The following is a 22,971-nucleotide window of genomic DNA, read 5'->3' as shown; positions in this document are numbered from 1 at the left end:
CGGGCTCAAGATAAAGGAAGCCAGATTCCAGCTGGACATCAGGAAAAACTTCCTGACTGTTAGAGCAGTACGGTAATGGAATCAGTTACCTAGGGAGGTTGTGGGCTCTCCCACACTAGAGGCCTTCAAGAGGCAGCTGGACAACCATCTGCCAGGGATGCTTTAGGGTGGATTCCTGCATTGAGCAGGGGTTGGACTCGATGGCCTTGTAGGCCCCTTCCAACTCTGCTATTCTATGATTCTATGATTCTATGTAACCGTCATAGTTCCCGCTGACCCACCCTAACTTTAGGGACCCTCACTAGGCATATGTAATACAGTAATTACCTGGCTATATATGGTTTGCTGCAACTTTAATCCCCTTTCGTGGAGCTGAAGCTACAAGAAAAATAAAAATTCACCAAATTATTCTGGTGTTAAAACAGACGATCTTTAATAGATTACAGAAAAGAAAATAACAGGAAGGGAGTAAGTTCTTAAGGGATTCATTCCTACGTGAGCTTCACCGTAAAAGACATCCGTACTGGAGCGTGACTGATAACATTAGTAAACTGAGGTGCAAAGATGATCTTGCAAGTCATTTCAGTCAAATTTTGCAACCTGAATACATTAGACACTTAAGACAGTGATACTATAGCCATGTTCCTGGGAGTAGGGCTGGGCGAACTCACCTGTGTCCACCTCGACGGACGCTCACTCATTGCTGCACTGTCCACCCATTTGTTAGCTGCACAAGCCTCCTGCCCTCCACCGAAATGATGCACTCCGCCGCCCCCCCCCCCCTGCTGTCAATGGCAGCTGAAAAGGCCTCATTTATTTATTTACAATATTTATATACCACTCCCCATTGAAAATTTCGGAGCGGTGTACAAGATAAAATAAAAACAGAATAAAACACTTTAAAATAGATTTTCAAAAAAGCAAAATGTACAGTGAACGGTGGCTGGTCATTAAGGAAAGGCTTCCTGGAATAATGACGCTTTCAGGAGGCGCCGAAAGGAATACAAAGTTGGCGCCTACCTGACCTCTAGAGGCAGGGAGTTCCATAGGAGGGGGGCCACCACACTGAAGGCTCTTCCCCTGTTGGACTCCAATCAGAGGATGGGTCTATGTGGAACCACCAGGAACATGACCTCCAGAGGCAGGGAGTTCCACAGGAGGGGGGCCACCACACTGAAGGCTCTTCCCCTGGTGGGCTCCAATCGGAGGATGGGTCTATATGGAACCACCAGGAGCAGACCCTCGGATGACCTCAGTGCCCGGGCAGGTTGGTTGGGGAGAAGGCGCAGTCTCAGGTATCCTGGTCCCAAGTTGTTTAGGGCTTTGTACACAAGTACAAGAACCTTAAACCTGGCCTGGTAGCGAATAGGCAGCCAGTGCAGTTCCATTCATGCCTATACCCTTGAGTAAATGGGGCCTTTACGGCCGCCATTAACACAGCTGGGGAGGGAAGTCTGCAATTTCCAATTATGCCTCTAAATCACCACTTTGCTTCACCTACCATCGCTTTGATCGCTGCGGTCCTCACCCGAGGATCCTGGTCATTGAAGTGATCCCCAATGATCTTCTGGACATCTTTGGGAGGCTGGCCTTCCGCTTCTTTCACGAGGCCTTTTTCCACCGTGCCGAGGCAGCCGACAAGCAGGAGGCATTTGTTCCTTACCCCGTGGGAGGAATCGGTCAGATGCTGAGGAGGGACAAAGGCAAGAAAAGAAAAATCAGCAGATCACACTGAGCGGTTCAGTTCAGACAACCCAGTCAGCTAGCTTCTCGCCAAAGCCTTCTTTAGAGGAATCCTCCCTGAAGTTAAGGGACTCAGGAAAAAGATCTTCCCTTTTGTTGAAAGGACAATTCTCTCACTTAGTTAGCCAAATTTTAGCCTAGAGGAAAGTTCCTAGTGTTTAACCTCTCTTCAGTTGCAAAGAGATGTTTATTTGATGGAATAAAGTTTTGTGGGTTATTTGGCAAACCTCTTTATCGTCTCTCACTGAAGCGGGAGGGCTTGGAAACAGGACAGGCATCCATTACAGCAATGGACCGCTTTAGCCAGCTGCTTAGTATACACACACATTGGTTTGAGGAGGACAGCAGAAGTAGGCGCTACTTCTTAAAACACTGTCGGTAAATGGCAAAATATATATTGCCTTTAGAGCTTCAGGTTTCACTTGGTTTAATTCAGCCTTGCCCAACTTAGTGCTCTCCAGATGTCCTGGACTGCAACTCCCATGTCTGCTGGCTGGGAATGATGGGGTATGCAATCCAAAACATCTGGGGGCCACCTGGCCCAGCAAGGGCAGAATAATCCATCCCTCAACCAGCCTCAGTTTGCACTGAATATTCTGTGGGAAGCAGTTTTAAACTGTGTTGGCTGAGCAAGTTAAAAAAAAAGCCACGCTTTAATATCGATAACCAATTCAGTTTAGTTGCTGAAGAGGCAGATTTCAATCCACTAAAACATCTTTCACTGGCTGACCACTCTAATTACCTTGCAGGCTACATCCACCAGGCGCAGCCTCACCGCAGGGCTGTCTTGTAGCTTCTTCCCAATCACCAACAGGGTATCCAGCAGTTGAGCAAGAACTTGGTGGGACTCTAAACACAACAATAAAAGGAAACTCTGTTATGGTTTCCATAGACTATTGTCCGAGTGCACGGTCTGGAGGCACACCTTACAGCAAGCTTGCTGAAGCTAAGCAGGTCTGGGCCTGGTCAGTGTTTGGATGGGAGACTGCCAGAGAACCATTACATGTAAAAACAAAAGATGCGGGGAAGGAAGAATAGCAGCAACCTTGCTCAATAATTGAAACCCAGAACAGATTCACTGCCCCGCAGACATCGGAGCCACCAGCCTCCACTGGTCTAGACAACACTGGGATAGTCGGATCAATGATCTGACACCCTACAAGGCAGTTTCATGCATTCATACAAGACCAACACACACACATCAAGTAAAATCTGGAAGGATCCTAACTCCTCATAGATTCCATCTGAAAAGTATCACCTACTCTCGTTCTGAAGCGTGTTAACGGCATCGTCCAGAATGCAGTCAGGAGAAAACCCCAGTGTCTTTGACAGCAGACCCAGCAAAGAGGCAACCTTCAGTCTGACGGAAGGATCATTCTCCTAAGAGGGACAAAAACAGGGAGTCAGCTACTGTCTGATTGGAGACCACCAAGGGAAGAGCCTTCTGTGTGGTGGCCTCCATCCTATGGAATTCCCTGCCTCTGGAGATCAGGCAGGCACCAACTTTGTATTCCTTCTGGCACCTCCTGAAAACGTCATTGTTCCAGGAGGCCTTCCCTTAACGACCAGCCATGGTTTTATTTGCACTTTGTGACTTTTAAAAATGTTCTTTTAATGTGTTTTTATTCTGTTTTAATTCTTTGATTCTAATTGTCCACCGCCCCGAAATTTCTGAATTGGGAGCAGCATATTGTAAATAAATAATAAAGATTTGGCAAAAGTCAAAACAAGACCACCGAAAGGGAGAAGCCCTTAAATGATCGGCTTTCATTTTCTATCAGGCCCACTGCAACTCCTCCTCTTTAACCTGGCCTCCATCATGTCTTGAGGACTTCAAAACTGACCTTGGGAAGAATGCCCATTTCTCAATAGCAGAGCAAACTGCTGGGCCTGCAAAAGGTCCCAGACTCAATCCCTGATGTCCCCAGGTAGGGCTGGCAAAGACTCCTGTCTGAAACCCTGGACAGTTGCTGCTAAACAACGTAGCAGAGAATTCCGAGCTGGGTGGACCAGGAGTCTGATTCAGTATAAGGCAGTTTGCGATGACACTGGGCAGCATCCAATGGCGTCATTCCACAAAACTCAGAGTTTTAATGGAACTCCACTGAATATTTCCATTGTGCACGTAGCTGCCCATTATGCTTGCCCGAGAGGTTGTGCAAGCCGTCATGGAACAGGGTGCACAAGCGTTACGCACAACAGGTTGGACAAGCGTAATGCAAAACTGCTTGTGCATTACCATGCTTGCGCAAACATAACTCTAGTTGGATTCTTCCCTTGAACAAAGTTCCGAACCTAGTTTCCGCTAGCGCAACGTCTTTTGTGCTAACGGAATGATACTGTTGGATATTGCTCCTTATTTCCCGTTTATTATTTCTCTACTCCATTTATGGGATAAATATCCAAGCAGCTAAAACAAGAAAATATACGATTTTCAGTGCAGTATTAAACGTGTCATTAAAAATAAAACAAGCAGCAGGTAGTTGCTACACAGGTGGGGGCAACCCACCCCCCATAAAACAAGACTGTCACTGGAGTTGTCAGGCTGTGCCAATCAGCTTCGCAAAGGTTTCTCATTGGCACTGCGCTCGTCCGACCTTGTAAAAGTGCTCCAGCAGGATGCGGACGACTCCTTCCACGCTTTCCGCTTCCACTGGTTTTCTGGCAAATTGAAGCAGGTACTGCAAAGCATCTGCTGGCGAAGTCGCCTTGCACAGGTCCACGTGGAGTGCCGCCGATTTGCTTGGCTTGGTCAGCCGGAGCTTCTTCGCTGAAATTTCTTCATGCTGCTGTTGCTGAAATGTTAACACAGCGTTAGGTGGTGCTGGAAGGGCAGCACTTCGCAGTGCAGTATGGCAACCTCCCATTTAATTTGTTGTTGTTGTTGTTGTTAATCTTATGAAATAAAATTAAAAGCAGGAAGGTCAGGGAGGCTGGTGGGCATCAGGAGAGGATCTGTGGGCACACTGGTGCTCACGGGCACCACATTGGAGACCTCTGGATTAACTTTTTTCCACCTATGTGCTTTTTGCCAAAACGCTGCTTCTTAACACCTTATTCCTGACCAGGAGGGGGCTTACTTTTAGAATCTCATCAGGAGAAATACTTTGGGTGAGTGAGAAAACTTCAGGAGGTTTCAGCATCCACCTTGCTCATGCTGTGCTTTAATCGTATGTATGTTTTTAATTTTTGTGAACCGCCCAGAGAGCTTCGGCTATTGGGCGGTATAAAAATGTAATAAATAAATAAATAAATAAATATGTTTAGACAGAAAAAAGTCCTACAATTCCCAGATTTAATAACTTAACAGCCATGCTGGGCCAGGCCAAGGGTCCATCTAGTTCAGCATTCTGTTCACACAGTGGCCAACCACTTGCCCCTGGGACACCCACGATAGAACATGAGTGCAACAGCACCCTGCCCATGCTCCCCAGCAACTGGTGTACGTAAGCACACTGCCTCTGATACTGGCGGTAATATATAGCCATCAGGACTAGCAACCAGTGATAGCCTTCTCCTCCAGGAATTTATCCAACCCCCTTTTAAAGCCAACCAAATTGGTGGCGTTCGTTACAGAGGAGGGCAACCAGGATGATCAGGGGTCTGGAAACAAAGCCCTATGAAGAGAGACTTAAAGAACTGGGCATGTTTAGCCTGGAGAAGAGAAGATTGAGGGGGAGACATGAGAGCACTCTTCAAATACTTGGAAGGTTGTCACACACAGGAGGGCCAGGATCTCTTCTCGATCATCTCAAAGTGCAGGACACGGAATAACGGGCTCAAGTTAAAGCCAGATTCCAGCTGGACATCAGGAAAAACTTCCTGACTGTTAGAGCAGTACGACAATGGAACCAGTTACCTAGGGAGGTGGTGGGCTCTCCCACACTAGAGGCCTTCAAGAGGCAGCTGGACAACCATCTGTCAGGGATGCTTTAGGGTGGATTCCTGCATTGAGCAGGGGGTTGGACTCGATGGCCTTGTAGGCCCCTTCCAACTCTGCTATTCTATGATTCTATGATCTTGTGGTAGCGAATTCCACAGTTTAACTCTGCACTGTGTGAGGACTCCTTCACTTTATCTGTCCTGAATCTCCCACAATTCAACTTCATAGGATGACCCCACTGGTTTCTAGTATTATGAGAGAGGGAGAAAAATGTCTCCCATGCTGGCTGAGGAATGCTGAGACTTTTTCTGTCTAAACACACACAGGATTGCACCCTTGGTCTATCCTCCATTCCAATTTGATAGGGAACATAGGAAGGGTCTGGAGCATCTCCCCTATGAGGGAAGGTTACAACAACTGGGATTATTTAGCTTGGGAGAAAGGAGGCTAAGGGGAGACATGATAGAGATGCACAAAATTATGCATGGTGTGGAGAATGTGAACAGGGAGACATTTTTCTCCCTCTCTCAGAATAGTAGAACCCGGGGTCATCATGACAAGGAAACGGTCGTTCCTAGGTTTCTGTCTCATAAAAAAGTACACAAGCATCCCTGATTCCTTGACACTCTGCCCCCATGAAGTCTGGGTAAAACCAGACAAAGGAATCCAAATTCTGCTTTAGACATTTGCCCACACACTGACTCATAGCCCTTCCCGGTTTCAACTGTTACTTTCGCCTGAAGTTCATATCAGAAGGCCTTGCATTTCTGACCCTGGTTGCATATTATTATTATTATATCACTCTGAATAGACAAGAACACATTCTTTCTTTGTCTAAACACCTCGGGACCCCTAACTGGGCATTTGGAAGTTTCAAAGTGGGCCCTGGGACTTCCAGCCGCCCTTGGTGAACCTTATCAGGAACAAAAAGAAACGCTTGTACCCTATAGCTGCCATAATAAGAAAGGCATTGTTCATGTAGTCTAGTTTCAACTATGGAACATTAATGGGACTTGTAATCAATCATGGGGTGGGGGGATATGAGTTCATCATCAGCAACTCTGTAGTATAAAGGTTTGATGTATGTGGGTGTTGGCCAGAGAGTCTGTCCCTCAGTGTGCTGAGGGCTGCCTGTCCCCTACATGTGTAGTTTGAATAAAAGCCTTGGCATCGGGACTTGCCTGGACTTCGCTTCCTTCCTTACCGGACCAGGGAATTTCCCTAACAATCATAGAATAGCAGAGTTGGAAGGGGCCTACAAGGCCATCAAGTCCAACCCCTGCTCAATGCAGGAATCCACCCTAATGCATCCCTGACAGATGGTTGTCCAGCTGCCTCTTGAATGCCTCTAGTGTGGGAGAGCCCACAATCTCCCTAGGTAACTGATTCCATTGTCGTACTGCTCTAACAGTCGGGACGTTTTTCCTGATGTCCAGCCGGAATCTGGCTTCCTGTCACTTGAGCCCGTTATTCCGTGTCCTGCACTCTGGGTGGATCGAGAAGAGATCCTGGCCCTCCTCTGTGTGACACCTTTTTAAGTATTTGAAGAGTGCTCTCATGTCTCCCCTCCATCTTCTCTTCTCCAGGCTAAACATGCCCAGTTCTTTCAGAAGAAAGAACTTCTGAATCCCTCGAAGCTGATTGGTGGGAGATCAAGGACAAATAAAAGGAAGGACTTCTTCACACAGCGCAGAGTTAAACTATGGAACTCACAACCACAAGATGTAGTGATGGCCACCCATTTGGATGGCTTTAAAAGGAGGGGGGGTTGGATAAATCCCTGGAGGCGAAGGCTATCCATAGCTACTAGACCTGATGGTTGTGTGCTACCTCCAGTACTCGAGGCAGTAAGCCTGTGTGCACCCGTTGCTGCTGGGGAACATGGGTGGGAGGGTGCTGTTGCACCATGTCCTACTTGTGGCTCCCTGGCTGACAGCTGGTGCGAACAGAGAGCTGGACTAGATGGACCCTCGGCCTGATCCACCTCGGCCTTTGTGAACAGCGTCTGGACCTGTCTGCTTTGGGATTTCAATATTTGACGTGGACTTGTGCCTCCGCCCGCCCGTGTGCTTGCTTCTGCAGCTCCCCGGCCCTCGTACGAAGGCCGCCCCTTGCAGGCTTCCTTCCCGCTACCGCCCTACGCTCCAGCCCCCCTTTCTGCCGCCTCATCCCGTCTCCACGGTTACCTGGACCACCACTTTACTGAACTCTTCATAGACGCGCTTCTTGAGGTGCGCCGCCATGTTGGACGGACGCACCAGCCGCCCGAGTTTCGTTTTTCGCACGCGAAGGAGCCCTCCCGGCCACCGTAGCCGCCTCTTCTCCGGTACTGCCAAAGAGATTTTCTTCTCCTTCCCCTTCAGAGTTTCACGCAGCCCTCACTTCAGGATTCCAACTGCCTCTCTTAGACTCCTCCATTTGCGGGGCCAGAGTGGAGGAAATATATAGGAAGGCAATGCCAACGTTTAAGTAGACTGGCCAGGGTTAGAGGCTTCCTCCAGTGCCGGTGTTTTGAAAGCTCACAGGAAGCAATTCCAGCGATAAAAGACGTGAGTTCACAAGAAGCTATCTTACCTAACTTTCTTTCCTTTCGTTTTGGATAAAGGGCATTCTGGTATTTCCAGGCTGTTTCAGGCAGTGTTTGAGGCTGCCGGGTTGGTGTTGTTTATATGGATTCCTATTTACTTCCACACTCTTGCCCCGCACATGGAGGATCTGAAGGTGTGCGATGCGAACCCGGAAGTTTAAATACAAAACCATGTGAGAATGTAGCCTCTTGGAGGAAAAATAAACGATAGAGATTACAGCTAGAGGAAGAGACTCCCGTCTAGCAACTGTGGAACTCTCTTCTCTATGGCTGGGAAGAATTTATCCTACTTAAAGGGGAAGCTGCTACACCACGCTGACTCTCAAATAATAGACACCCTAATGAAACCCATTTCACTTACATTTGAGAGCTGCCTGCTAGTAAAGTTCATGTGCATTAGTGTCTGTCTTTGATGTTTTGTTTTGTTTTTTTGCTGGGGGGACAACTGGTGTGAGTGGCTAGTCATTTCTGGCTTACCTAAAAGTTATGGCAGGGGGATGCAAAAAAGTAGTGATAGAGGACAGTTTATATGGTCTGCAGGCCTGTTTTTGTTTAAACCTTATTTTTGCAGCCATACTGCAATTTACATTCAAAAAAATTCACTAAGCAAGTTCAGCCATTGTTATGGTTCTTGCCAATGAACAAAAAAAGCAGTGGAGGCTGGTGTCTCTGATGTTGGTGGGGCTGTATATTCATTTTGGGTTTCAGTCAGAACCAGACAGAACTCCAAAGGAGCTGTCCAAAGTCCTGAACCCTATCTCCAAAATGGGGTCAGCACCTTAAATAGCTCCTTTAGAGATCTGGCTAGTTATGACAAATTCAGAAAAGGATTTACAGCCCCACTGAAAGCGGAGCCACCAGCCTCCACTGCAAAAAAAAAAAAAAGTTTTAAAAAATCAAGAATAACGCACTAGTAGTAAATCAAGAATAAGGTACAAAAGGAATATTCTTATATAATCATGAGTTGGAAAGGGGCCATTTAGGCCATCAAATCCAACCCCCTGCTCAGAATTACCTTTCTAAATCTGAGCAACACAGCCCTTCTTTAAAAACAAAAGTGCAACTGTTCACATGAGTCAAAATATTCTTTTATCTCAGGTAAACCCTTAATTGCGTGTACTATTAGGAATATGTGGGTAGATTCCACCATGACAACGACCCCAAAATAATAGCATTAGTACCATTAAGAAGAAAAATAAATGCTTTTGGGCTGTTTTCCTAAAATGTCCATAATAAGTGTAATTATTTGTCTGTAAAAATTTAGGGGGGGCTGCCCTCCCCCCAGCTACAAGTCCATGGCTTGCGCTTCTGTGGGAGTGGAAAATGTGTGGAAGATAGCATTGTTAGATCTACTGTGAGAGAGCAGATGGATTCCTCAGATCCTCTTAGGAAGATGGACTGTATTGTATATTTTAAAATCTTGGTTTTTTCATTGGATATCTGTAAGAGTTCATTAGCTCTGTGTTTGAAGGGGGGTGTTCCTGGATGAAGCTGGCCCCCTGGTTCAAGTTCCACCTCGTTCATGGCCACTACATACATTTTCACAGGTTCTGCCAAAGTAATTTCCATGCAGGAAGTTTGTTCTGTGTGAAGTGCTCCAAAACTTTGGAACTCCCTGCCACAGCGGGCTCCTAATATTCTGCAAGTCATGCTGATATTCTTGTGATATTCTGCAAGTCATTGTGTGGTACACACACACAACGTTCTGAATGTAGCATGCACAAGAACTATTAAGAGAGCAATCCTATTGCTCCTAGACAGAGCATGGGGCCATAGGATACTTTTGGCAGGGCTCTGACCTCGAACCCAGACATCTGAGCTCCCCACCTGTTTTGTATCTGGTCAAGAGGGCAGGGTTCCTGCAGCTTTAACTGTTGTGAGGAAGAGGGGATTTCACCAGGTGCTTCATGCATACAATTGATACTTGCTGAAATTCCCTTTGCTATACAACTGTTAAAGATGCAGGAGCCCTGTTCTCCTTTCCATACAGTCACCCTAATCAAATTCTTTTGAAAAGTGGGGGAGAGTTACAGCTGGGGGTGGTTGGTTTTTTTATTTTATTATTTCTCAATGGTAGTCAACTGGAAGGCAGAAATCTTTAGATTTCCCAAAGTGGAGTTCTGATTCAGACCTGAACTGGGCAGCCTACAAAGTAGTCCAAGCCAAATTGGGCTGCTTTCTGAATCACCAGAACAGAGTCCAGAGTGACTCCTAATGCACACTTACCTGAGAGTAAGTCTCACTAAATCAAATGACAACTTTTTTCTGAGTAGAGCAAGGTGTAGAGCACGGTTCCTCTTGAGCTATTTCTGTTAATGCAGGATAAAAGCCAGATGTGACATCAAATCTATATTCTCACTAACGTGTTTTACATTTATATTACATACCAACTTATGCAGAAATCAATTTAGGCATTACCCGTGTGAAAACTATCAAGCTACTTGGAGTGCAACCCTATACTTATTTACCTGGGAGTAAGACTCATTAAATTCAATGAGATTTATTTCTGAGTAGATACGTACAGGACAGCGTCCTGTGGTTTCACATGCTTCAAAGCCTATATGTTATGAAAACTGATTTTTAAATTCGGAAAGATTTAAAAGGCAGCAGAGATAAGATGTTTATTTGACTCAAGGTAAAGGAAGACATTAAACCTTATGCTTAATTTCCAAGATGTAAAAAATGTCTGGGTTCAAACCTATCTTGAAGCTTTTCCCCATAATCCCAAGTGCAGAGTTCAATTGGCAAAGGCACTCTGTACACGTTCAGTGACATTCTCTTCACTATTACTACTTTAGGGCCAAAACATGGGAATGAAAAGAAGTTCCGGGGCGAAATCCCAACTCAAATTGTCACACTTTGAGATGGTAACAACTCAGTATTTTACTGGTCTCTGGCCAATTCAATTTTGTTCTGTTTGTTAAACAGTATAGCCGGTTTCAAAAGCTGGTAAACACTAGATTCTGCCAGGATCTACCCCCTAAATGCAACTGTGCTATAACTCTGTCCCTAACTTGTTTGGAACCAGTTACCTAGGGAGGTGGTGGGCTCTTCCATACTAGAGGCCTTCAAGAGGCAACTGGACAACCATCTGTCAAGGATGCTTTGAGGTGGATTCCTACACTGAGCAGGGGGTTGGACTCGATGGCCTTAGAGGCCCCTCCCAACTCTACTATTCTATGATTCGGTCATATTTCTGCCCTTTCAGCTGCACAAACTCTTTGTTCAGAAACTCTTTCGAAGACGGAAATGTCATTAAGCATAATACAGATGACATGCTCCAATGGAAGACAACAGGCATGACAGAATTTAAAAGTAAGCATCAACTCATCCAAGTCATGTGCTTTGTTCAAATATCCCTAGAGAACACGGATGCTAAATCTCCAGCTGCTGTGAGTAACTAAAATTCATGCTAAGGCTGCGACAAACCAAAGCACGTTTGCTTGGGCGTATGCCCCGTAGGGTGACCCTATGAAAAGGAGGACAGGGCTCCTGTATCTTTAATAGTTGCATAGAAAAGGGAATTTCAGCAGGTGTCCTTTGTATGCATGCAGGACCTGATGAAATTCCCTCTTCATCACAACCGTTAAAGCTGCCCTCTTTTGTATCTGGTCACTCTAGTTTAGCTCCTGCAGCTTTAACGGTTGTGATGAAGAGGGGATTTCACCAAGTGCTGCGTGCTTACGAATGACACCTGCTGAAATTCCCTTTCTGTGCAACTGTTAAAAATACAGGAGTCCTGTCCTCCTTTTCATAGGGTCACCCTAGCCATTGAACTCAATGGGGCTTGTGTCTAAGGAGATGGGGATAGGATTGTGTTGCAAAAGTTACTCATGAGGGGCTAATTCAGCAGAGGTATTTATTATTTATTTATTATTATTTCTATACTGCCTTATTTGCTACAAAGCTATCAAGGCAGTGCTATAGCGGCCTATAGTTTAGTTCTGCTGGTGGCTCCGATGTCAGTGAGGTGATGAATCCGCTCCGGGTTTCCATCAAAACCAGTCAGAACTCTAAAGGAGCTATCCAAGGTGTTTAGCTACTGTCTGGCTCTGACCAAAACCCGGAGCAGATTCCCCACCCCACTGACACCGGAGCCACCAGCTTCCACTGTGCTTTCCCTGACCTGGGGCCCACCAGATGTGTTAGACAACAACTCCCAGAATCGCCGTACACATATGGAGCGCTCCAGATTGGGGAAAGATGGTATCGGTCAACGTTGCTGTTCCCCTACCACAAAGGTAAGTGACAAGGGTGATCTGTGGGTGCTCTGGATGGGTGCAAACAGAATTAGGAAAGTTTGGTAGGAATAAGAACTTGGGAACAGATCCACAGGGGGAGCCTAGATTGCACCCCAAATACAAAATACAGATCTCGTCCACATTAGAAATGATGTATGCTGATGTGCAGCCTAAAAGCCGGCTTGTGCACCACGCGCTGTTAAGCACGCTCACCCAGTCTCTCCTATTGGCAAGACAGTTAAGAATCAGGGAACTGGGTGCTGAGCAGCTTTGCACCCCAAAATAAGCTTTGGGCCACACGGCAGGTCATAAATCCACCAGAGGTCTTGGCCCCTGGGAACTGCTATATAACTAGCAGTTATATAGGAGGGCCAGGATCTCTTCTGGATCCTCCCGTAGTGCAGAACACGGAATAACAGGCTCAACTTACAGGAAGCCAGATTCCAGCTGGACATCAGGAAAAACTTCCTGACTGTTAGAGCAGTACGACAATGGAACCAGTGACCTAAGGAGGTTGTGGCCTCTCCCACACTAGAGGCCTTCAAGAGGCAGCTGGACAACCGTCTATCAGGGATGCTTTAGGGTGGATTCCTGCATTGAGCAGGGGGTTGGACACGATGGCCTTGTAGGCCCCTTCCAACTATGCTATTCTATGATTCTATGATTCTATTCCCATGACAAAAGTGCAATCCAAATGGTGCTTGCATTGTGGACAGCTTGCGATATTGAGCCAAGCCGCACACTCAGGCGGAAGGCAAAGTTCCCCCAGTCCGTTGCCAATCGGGCTTGGAGGGGGGATTTTCCCTTCGCCTCAAATGTGGCGATCGATCAGGCCCCCAACATTAGCAAATCTACCAGGTCACTCCAGCAGAGTTGAAACAGAGATGGAAAGAGAACACGGCCACCTTCAAAGGTCCACTTATTTTAATGTGCCGGACCACCGGCTTTCTACCTCCAGTATCAGAGGCCGTATGCCTCTGCATGTCAATTGCTGGGGAACATGGGCGGGAGGGTGCCTTTGCACTCATGTCTTGCTTGTGGGTCTCCCATTGGGACATCTGGTTGGCTACTGAGTGAACAAAATGCTGGAGTAGCTGGACCCTTGGTCTGATCCAGCAGGGCTCTTCTTAGCTTCTTATGCTACCACCAAGTGAACAAAAATTTGTAGAAGAATTCATTGGATTTGAAGCGGAAGCCCTTCTCTGGAACATAGAGCTGGAAGGAGATCTTGTAACCTTTGGCCTCCACGTCCATTTTGATGCAGTCCAAGAGGTCGCCAATGTTCGGCGAGGCCTTCCAGGGGCCAAAATTGACCACCGATTTCTTGGAAGTGTCCAAGCTGTTGAGGGCTTCGTAGCATTTGGCCAGGTCCTCCTCCGTCTTCACCACGCACACCATGACGCTGGATTGACGGGCAGCCACCGCTTCAGCCCGGGCAATGCGAATCATCAGCTCAATGTTCTCGGTGTAGTTGGGCACCCGGGCTAGGAACTGCTTTCGGGCCACTAGCTCACCAAAGATCTGAGGGGAATCCTCCAGTTGTTTGATCAAAGGCTTGATATCATAGAAGAGGGCTTCCTTGTACACCTCCTGGACACACTGCATGGGCACCTGGTTGCTGCGGAGATATTCCAAGATGTACTTAAAATAAGTCCCAGGCCGGTCTATGAAGTATCTCCCCTCCGAGTCCATTCGGGGCTTGGGCTGGCCTCCGCCAAACATCTCAGCCAGTTTGGAACCAGGATGTTTCTTCAAGGTGTTCAGTGTGGTGGTAAACATCTCCCCACCAACATTCAACTCTACAATTTGCGACAGCTGCCAACAAAGAAGGGAAGGGAGAAACGTCATACATGATGGAATAACGGGCTCAAGTTACAGGAAGCCAGATTCCAGCGGGACATCAGGAAAAACTTCCTGACTTTTAGAGCAGTACGACAATGGAACCAGTTACCTAGGAAGGTTGTGGGCTCTCCCACACTAGAGGCCTTCAAGAGGCAGCTGGACAGCCATCTGTCAGGGTGGATTTAGGGTGGATTCCTGCATTGAGTAGGGGGTTGGACTTGATGGCCTTGTAGGCCCTTTCCAACTCTACTATTCTATGATTCTATGACACATCTCAGCCTTGAGTATCGAAAGAGCAGGACTGGCCCTAAGCTGAGACAAACTGTCTACTTCAAACGGCAGGGTTTTTTGTTCAGCAAATTGTCACTTACTTAATTTCCTGTATTTTGTATCGGAGGGGGACAATTTAGAGAGAGGCAGAAATTCCCTTTTCTCTACAACTGTTAAAGACACTGGAGCCCTGTCCTCCTTTGCATATGGTCACCCTATGAGGATGCTGAAGTCTCACTCTCAACCAACCAAGTCAGTTTGTGAACTGCCTAGATTGAGTTTGGCAGAGGGTTAACATTGGCAACATCTCTGTGACATGAATAATACATGGACCAGCTCTAAATTACTGCTGGAAGTAGCCCTGCCCTCTTTCATATCTGGTCACTCTAGTATACCGCCTGCAGCTTTAATGGTTGTGATGAAGAGGGGATTTCACCAGGTGCTGCATGCATACCAATGACACCTGCTGAAATTTCCTTTTCAATACCACTGTGAAAGCTACAGGAGCCCTGTCCTCCTTTGCATATGGTCACCCTACATCTAGTCCAGCACTCTGTTCACTAGGGTGACCATATAAAAAGGAGGACAGGGCTTCTGCATCTTTAACAATTGCATAGAGAGCATTTCAGCAGGTGTCATTTGTATGCTTGCAGCACCTGGTGAAATCCTCTCTTCATCACAACTGTTAAAGCTGCAAGAGCCCTGCCCTCTTTTGTATGTGGTCACTAGTATACCTCCTGCAGCTTTAACGGTTGTGATGAAGAGGGGATTTCACCAGGTGCTGCATGCATACCAACGACACCTGCTGAAATTCCCTTTTCAATACCACTGTGAAAGCTACAGGAGCCCTGTCCTCCTTTGCATAGGGCCGCCCTACATCTAGTCCAGCACTCTGTTCACTAGGGTGACCATATAAAAAGGAGGACAGGGCTCCTGCATCTTTAACAATTGCATAGAGAGCATTTCAGCAGGTGTCATTGGTATGCATGCAGCACCTGGTGAAATCCCCTCTTCATCACAACCGTTAAAGCTCTTTCTGGTCACTCTAGTATACCTCCTGCAGCTTTAACGGTTGTGATGAAGAGGGGATTTCACCAGGTGCTGCATGCAGACAAACGACACCTGCTGAAATTCCCTTTTCAATACCACTGTGAAAGCTACAGGAGCCCTGTCCTCCTTTGCATAGGGCCGCCCTAAACCCAGTGCTCTACCACCAAGCTACACGCTCTGCCTAGTGGACTGTTTCGTGCTGCCTTGGAATGGCAGTGCCCGCAACCTCTTGCTCACCGTTTGCAGGTTGCTCACGATTTGTTTCCCCAGGGACTTTGGCTCAGGCGAAACGCTCATTTTCCTTCGCTGCTCACTGCTCCAGACCCACAGGAGAGTTCTGCTAGAGGGTGGGTGGTGTGCTGTATCCGTGGGGCTGGCTTCTCTCTCTCTCTCAGCTTCCAGGCAATGACTCACACACATCAACCTGCCGGCCGCCACTGTGCGGCCGCGGCCGTGCTCCGAGGCCCTCCTCCCAGGCTCAGACGCAAGTTACAGGTGTAAGAGAGGATCTTCCCACGGAAGTGTTTTTTTCCAGCCTGTCTTCTCTTCTGTCAACAAACTTTTTGGGGGCGGGGTGTGTGTCAGAAAGTCAGACTCATGGAGGGAAAGCTCGCTGTCCAGCATTTTCAATATTCTTCCCACCGTCCCCTGGGTGTTAGTCACATAAATCGTGACTAACACCCAGGCAGGCAAATCAATCCCTCCCACTCTCTACCCTGCCTTCAGCTCACAAGGGAGCATAGCCTGAAACGCTCCCTTTTGGTGACTGTCGTTGGCTGAACCGGTTACACCCTGAGTCTGTGGCTTATCCCGGCGGCTTTGTCCTCTTCTTTTAAAGGCACAGTGTCCTCGTTGGGGGGAGAAGACGTTGCAGACAGAAGACTGTGACCCAGAACAGGATCTTGGGATTGTGGTGGACAGCTCGATGACGACGTCACCCCAGTGTGCGGCCACTGTAAAGAAGGCAAACTCCATGTTAGGCATAATTAGAAAAGGAATTGAGAATAAATCTGCCAGTATCCTACTGCCTATATACAAATCTATGGGGTGACCACACTTTGAATACTGTGTACAGTTTTTACAGAATTTAGATAGGGAGGAATTTTTCTCCCTCTCCTGTAATACTGGAACCCAGTGGGGTCATCTCATGAAACTAATTGGTGGAGTTTCAGGACAGAGTTCATAGAATCATAGAACAGCACAGCTGGAAGGGGCCTATAAGGCCATCAAGTCCAACCCTCTGCTCAATGCAGGAATCCACCTTAAAGCGTCCCTAACGGATGGTTGTCCAGCTGCCTCTTGAAGGCCTCTAGTGTGGGAGAGCCCACAACCTCCCTACGTAACTGATTCCATTGTCGTACTGCTCTAAGAGTCAGGATGTTTTTCCTGATGTCCTGCTGGAATCTGGCTTCCTATAACTTGAGCCCGTTATTCCGTGTCCTGCACTCTGGGAGGATCGAGAAGAGATCCTGGCCCTCCTCTGTGTGACAACCTTTCAAGAGAACTATAGAATTCACTACCACAATATGTAGTGATGGCCACCAATTTGGATGGCTACAGAAAGGGATTGGACAAATTCTTGGAGGAGAACACTATCAAAAGGTACTAGTCCTGGTGGCGATATGCTACCTCCAATAACAGAGGTAGTAAGCCTATGTACACCAGCTGCTGGGGAACATGGGCGGGAGGGTGTTGTTGCACTCATGTCCTGCTTCTGGGTTTCCCATGTGAACAGAATTCTGGACGAGATGGACATTTATTCAGGCCTTTTAACCAGCCTCATAAGGGATTTGCTCCAGCCCCTTGAACATTTTAGTTGCGCTTTTCTGAATGCGGGACGCATTCGTGCGTGTGGGGTGGGGAAGCCAGGGTCCACTTCTGTCCGAGGGCCAGAAATTATCTAGATAGACCAGTGGCCTGACCCAGTATAAAGGACATTCCCACCTACCTTTTGAATGGGTTGTTTATAGGTTATTTATTTTAAAGAATAAATAAACAGTTTAAAGAATCCAGACATTTGCCTAGATCGAGCCTATGATAAGCCCGAAGAGACTAGGAGGGAATCTTCACGTCGTACTGAAGGCGCCTGCGTGCGCCTCCAGTGCGCTGTCAAAACAATGGTGTAGATGGCGAAAGAAGAGACGGAGGAGGAGGAGGCTGGGGAACCGGCCGCGTCCTTGCCGCCGGCGCCTCCCCGCTGGCCTCCTGCTGCCGGGCTAAAAGCCACCCAGGTCGGAGAGCTCGGCGGAAGCGGAAGCCGAGCTCTCCGACCTGGGTGGCTCTTACCCCGGCAGCAGGAGGCCGGCAGGGAGGCAGCGGCGGCAGCGGCAAGGACGCGGCCGGTTCTCCAGCCTCCTCCTCCTCCGTCTCTTCCTCCGTCTCTTCTTTCGCCATCTACACCATCGTTTTGACGGCGCACTGGAGGCGCACGCAAGCGCCTTCAGTACTACGTGTAGATTTGCTCTAGGGCCGTTTCTACACCTGCCTTTTTTTCCCAGGGATCGTCCCGGGATCATCCCTGTGCATGCAAATGACACACAGGGGATCCCGGGAGCAGGCAGGGACGATCCCTCCATTTTCCTGGGATAATCCTTGGATGTAGAAAGGGCCTAGCAGAGAGGGATCACAATATCCAGATGTGAAAAGGATTTGAAGCACAGTCTCCAGCTTTGTTTGCCAGGACTGATGTTCGCTCACCTTGCAAAATTCTGAGAGCTCACCTTTCCACAATGGGAGGAAACACCCTGGGTGCCTGGCTTTCATTGCAGCAGAAAAGTCACTGCCAAACCCTGTTCCACGGAAGAGGGAAAGAATGTGCCACAATCCTCGATTGTGCCGTGCCCATGTTTAACTCACAAATAAAAAACCAGGGACACCCTAGAACACCCTTATTCGCATACCGAGGACAGCTACCTCCACCACGCCTCTCATTGCACATTGCTACCGTGGGTTATATCCGCTTGCTCTGCAATTGCCAAGGCGGCCCTCTGGCTCTCAGTGCGCCTGTGCCAAGGCATCCTCAGTGCACCTGTGTGCAATGCGCGAACATGATTCTGCGCCCATGTGTGCATATCTACGTTTGCAAGCTGGCATCAAAAATCCCTCCCTCCGAGGAATGGTTGGAAGAGCTGGGTATATTTTGAGCCCAGAGAAGAGAAGATTAAGGGGAGACATGATGGAGGTGTTCAAATATCTGAAAGGTTGTTCTCCTACAGAAGATGGGTTGGTATGGTTGGGCCGCTGCTAAGGGCCCACACCCCCGCGGGGGCCCACTGAGAAGCGTCCCCAGGAGTTGCACCTCCTCTTCCCGATTGCAACTGCTTGTTCAGCTGTCTCGTTCTGGCCCAGACAATAGTGTGGGGGAAGAGCAGGAGATGCCACGTTTATTTATTTATTTATTACACCGCCCCATAGACAAAGCTCTCTGGGCGGTTTACAAAAGTTAAAAACGGTGAACATTACAAACAAATATACAAAAATTTAAAAGCATAAAAACAACAATATCCATTTAAAACCACTATTCTGGCATCAGCTAAAAAAAACACCTCAGCATATGTTGTTAAATGCCTGGGAGAAGAGAAAAGTCTTGACCTGGCGCCAAAAAGATAACAATGTTGGCTCCAGGTGAGCCTCGTCGGGGAGATAATTCCAGATTTGGGGGGCCACCACTGAAAAGGCCCTCTCCCTTGTTGCCATCCTCCGAACTTCCCTCGGAGTAGGCACTCGATGATGACCTCCATTCACATTGGCTCTCTGTCAAGCAAGCATGTGGTCGCAAGGCTGAGGACGTGGATGAGGAGCTAGAGTGGCAGTGAGAAGGTGGACTCGCTGAGGGAGAGAGGCCTTCTGGAGGGTGTCTTGACCAAGGGCCCTCAGAGACCTGGAGCAGGCATTCTGAAGCAGGTTTGTTCTCTGTTTCTCCAGAGGGAAGGCCTAGAATCAACGTGGGGCAATTTCAAGAACCCTACGACCATCTTCAGGGGTCCTTCTCCAAAGGAAGTGAGGTGGCACAGGGCCTAGCTCCTCCCTGCCTTTGGGGAGCCCGCCACTGTACACACACAGCAGGGCCACGTTCACACGAATGCTGAACATGAAGCTATGAAGAGGTCTGAACATCACCCATGTACCTGCTCCCCCCTCCTTATTCAGTGAATGTATGAGGGGGTTCATATGAACACCTGTACAAAGTCAGGTTTCATGTTTAATCTTGGTACACACATAACATTCAACTTGGGTTGGATGCAGTGGACGTTGGTGGCTCCGATTTCGGTGGGGCTGTGAATCCATTCTGGATTTTAGTTAGAACCAGCAAAAACTCTAAAGGAGCTTTCTAAAGGAAAGCCTCCTCCTGTAAGCATTTGTCCAGACCTTAAGATCATGTTTAAATGTCCTTTTTCATGACCCCTTGCCAAAGGAAGTGAGGGTTACCAGGAAGAGGGCCTTTTCTGCTGTGGCACCCCAGCTGTGAAATGAGGTTCTTAGAGGTTCACCTGTCACCTATGTTGTATTCTTTTTGGCGCCAGTTGAAGACTTCTTAATTTTCTTAGTATTTTAGCATCCTAGTCTTCTAGCTCTGCTATATTTTAAATCTCTGCATTGCCGCTCGCTTTTATTCTAGTTGTACTTTAAAATTGTGGTTTTAAGCTTCCACATTTTATATTTTATCTTGTACTGTACTGTTTTAATATTTGTGAACCGCTCAGAGAGCTTCTGATATTGGACGGTATAGAAATGGAATAAATGAATAAATACATAGATTTCAGCCAAACATCAGGAGAACCTTCCTAATGATCAGAGCTGTTCAACAGTGGAACAGACTGTCTCAGCAGGTTGTTGGCTGTCCTCCAGTGGAGGTAGTTAAATAGAGCCTGGGAAGGCATTTGTCAGATGGACTCCGCAGTTGCACTCTGCGTGGTAGGACCTACGTTGAGCAGGCGGCTGGATTCCGTGACCACCAAGCCCCTTTCCAAGTTTAAAAAGTCCACGATTCCACAGAAAGGGAGCTATAATGAAAAGACGTGAGCAGTAACAGACTTTGAAAAAAGCACCCCTGTCTTTCCAAAGCGGGAGAAGAGGAATTATGTGCTAAAATATAGGAGCTGTTGTTCACCTGGCATCTATATTTATTGTTTTATATTGTATGCTTTTATCTGTACACCACCCTGAGATCTTAATGATATAGGGCGGGATACAAATGTTTTAAATAAATAAATATATTGTGTTTGTTTTGGCACCAAGTGAAGACCTTTTAAATCTCTCAGGCATTTTAGTTTTTTCGGGGGTGTGTGTTAACATCTGGTATCGTGTTTTAAATTTTTGCTGTTAGCTTCCGTGTATTGTTTTTATTTTTATACAGCAGTTTTAAACTTCTAACCCTTTATGTTGTACTTCATTGCCTGTATGTTATAATCGTGCATTTTATGGTTTTAATTGTCGTGAATTGCCCAGGGCTGTAGGGCAGTATAAAAATGGAATAAATAAAACAAATAAATAAATAGCGCCGGTCAGGTTATGTGTGAGAACAGAAGTAGAGAGAAATGCACACCGACTTCTGGGTGGGGCAGATGGGGTGTTTGCAGAGGCGGAGAGCCACTTCTGTTTGGTATCGGGGAGGAAAGAGCTGCACGGCCAAGCCAGGCTGTCAACCTTATCAGCAATTGTCCTTTCGCTCCCTGAATTGTCACCCTTTAACTGTTCCAGGGCCACCCAGTTTGGACAACTGGCCTGGGCATCCCTGGGTGGGGTGGGGTGGAGGAGAAATCTCAAAGGTGTACTGGGAGGAAGGTTTATTGGTCCAACACGTTGTGAAGGGGTCTTCCTCAGGGGCACTTACAGTTTTGGAGGGGCATTAGTGGCTCCGATGCCAGTGGGGTGGTGAATCCGCTCCAGGTTTCAGTTGGAACTCTAAAGGAGTTCTCCAAGGTGCGGAAGCTCCATTAAGAATTCATTAAGAATCCATTAAGGATTCACCGCCTCATTCACACCCGCACCTTAGAGAGTTCCTTTGGAGTTCTGACTAAAACCCGGAGCGGATTCACTACCCTATTTACATCCTCACCTTAGAGAGCTCCTTTAGAGTTCTGATTAAAACCCGGAGCGGATTCACCACCTCATTCACACCCGCACCTTAGAGAGCTCCTTTAGAGTTCTGACTGGTTCTGACTGAAACCTGGAGCGGATTCACCACCCCACTGACATCTGCACCTTAAGATAGCTCCTTTGGAGTTCTGTCTGAAACCTGGAGCGGATTCACCACCTCATTCACACCCGCACCTTGGCGCGCTTCTGTAGAATTCTGACTGAAACCCGGAGCGGATTCACTGCCCCATTTACATCCACACCTTGGAGAGCTCCTTTAGAGTTCTGACTAAAACCCGGAGCGGATTCACTGCCCCACTCACATCTGCACCTTAGGGAGCTCCTTTAGAGTTCTGACTAAAACCCGGAGCGGATTCACCACCTCATTCACACCCGCACCTTAGAGAGCTCCTTTAGAGTTCTGACTGGTTCTGACTGAAACCTGGAGCGGATTCACCACCCCACTGACATCTGCACCTTAAGATAGCTCCTTTGGAGTTCTGTCTGAAACCTGGAGCGGATTCACTGCCCCATTTACATCCACACCTTGGAGAGCTCCTTTAGAGTTCTGACTAAAACCCGGAGCGGATTCACTGCCCCACTCACATCTGCACCTTAGGGAGCTCCTTTAGAGTTCTGACTAAAACCCGGAGCGGATTCACCACCTCATTCACACCCGCACCTTAGAGAGCTCCTTTAGAGTTCTGACTGGTTCTGACTGAAACCTGGAGCGGATTCACCACCCCACTGACATCTACACCTTAAGATAGCTCCTTTGGAGTTCTGTCTGAAACCTGGAGCGGATTCACTGCCCCATTTACATCCGCACCTTGGAGAGCTCCTTTAGAGTTCTGACTAAAACCCGGAGCGGATTCACTGCCCCACTCACATCTGCACCTTAGGGAGCTCCTTTAGAGTTCTGACTAAAACCCGGAGCGGATTCACCACCTCATTCACACCCGCACCTTAGAGAGCTCCTTTAGAGTTCTGACTGGTTCTGACTGAAACCTGGAGCGGATTCACCACCCCACTGACATCTGCACCTTAAGATAGCTCCTTTGGAGTTCTGTCTGAAACCTGGAGCGGATTCACTGCCCCATTTACATCCGCACCTTGGAGAGTGCCTTTAGAGTTCTGACTAAAACCTGGAGCGGATTCACTGCCCCATTTACATCCGCACCTTGGAGAGCTCCTTTGGAGTTCTGATGGAAACCTGGAGTGGATTCACTGCCCCATTTACATCCGCACCTTGGAGAGCTCCTTTATAGTCCTGGCTC

General features: G+C 47.6%; 2 protein-coding genes across 2 annotated transcripts in view; both read right to left on the bottom strand.

The window, feature by feature from the left end:
• The window catches only part of INTS4 (integrator complex subunit 4), a 50,014-nt gene extending 42,112 nt beyond the window's left edge, over nt 1–7,902 (bottom strand). Inside the window, exons 1-6 of the mRNA XM_063127308.1 lie at nt 7,813–7,902; nt 4,341–4,538; nt 3,006–3,123; nt 2,486–2,592; nt 1,502–1,687; nt 328–378 (exon numbers count right to left, since the gene is read on the bottom strand). Coding sequence (XP_062983378.1) covers nt 328–378; nt 1,502–1,687; nt 2,486–2,592; nt 3,006–3,123; nt 4,341–4,538; nt 7,813–7,869 — 717 coding nt within the window. The 5' untranslated portion in view covers nt 7,870–7,902. The remainder of the gene's footprint in view (nt 1–327; nt 379–1,501; nt 1,688–2,485; nt 2,593–3,005; nt 3,124–4,340; nt 4,539–7,812) is intronic.
• A 5,392-nt stretch (nt 7,903–13,294) lies between these two features.
• On the bottom strand, nt 13,295–15,971 carry KCTD14 (potassium channel tetramerization domain containing 14). The gene is made up of 2 exons (XM_063127868.1): nt 15,854–15,971; nt 13,295–14,269 (listed from the first exon to the last, which is right to left on the bottom strand). The coding sequence occupies exons 1-2, from the start codon at nt 15,911–15,913 to the stop codon at nt 13,595–13,597; spliced, it is 735 nt and encodes a 244-aa protein (XP_062983938.1). The 5' UTR covers nt 15,914–15,971; the 3' UTR covers nt 13,295–13,594.
• Nucleotides 15,972–22,971: the final 7,000 nt, after the last annotated feature.

Source organism: Elgaria multicarinata, chromosome 5 (assembly GCF_023053635.1).
Source record: "Elgaria multicarinata webbii isolate HBS135686 ecotype San Diego chromosome 5, rElgMul1.1.pri, whole genome shotgun sequence".
Classification (NCBI taxonomy): Eukaryota; Metazoa; Chordata; class Lepidosauria; order Squamata; family Anguidae; genus Elgaria; species Elgaria multicarinata.
Note: the sequence above shows the minus strand (reverse complement) of the source record. Positions and strands in the feature narration are given on the sequence as shown.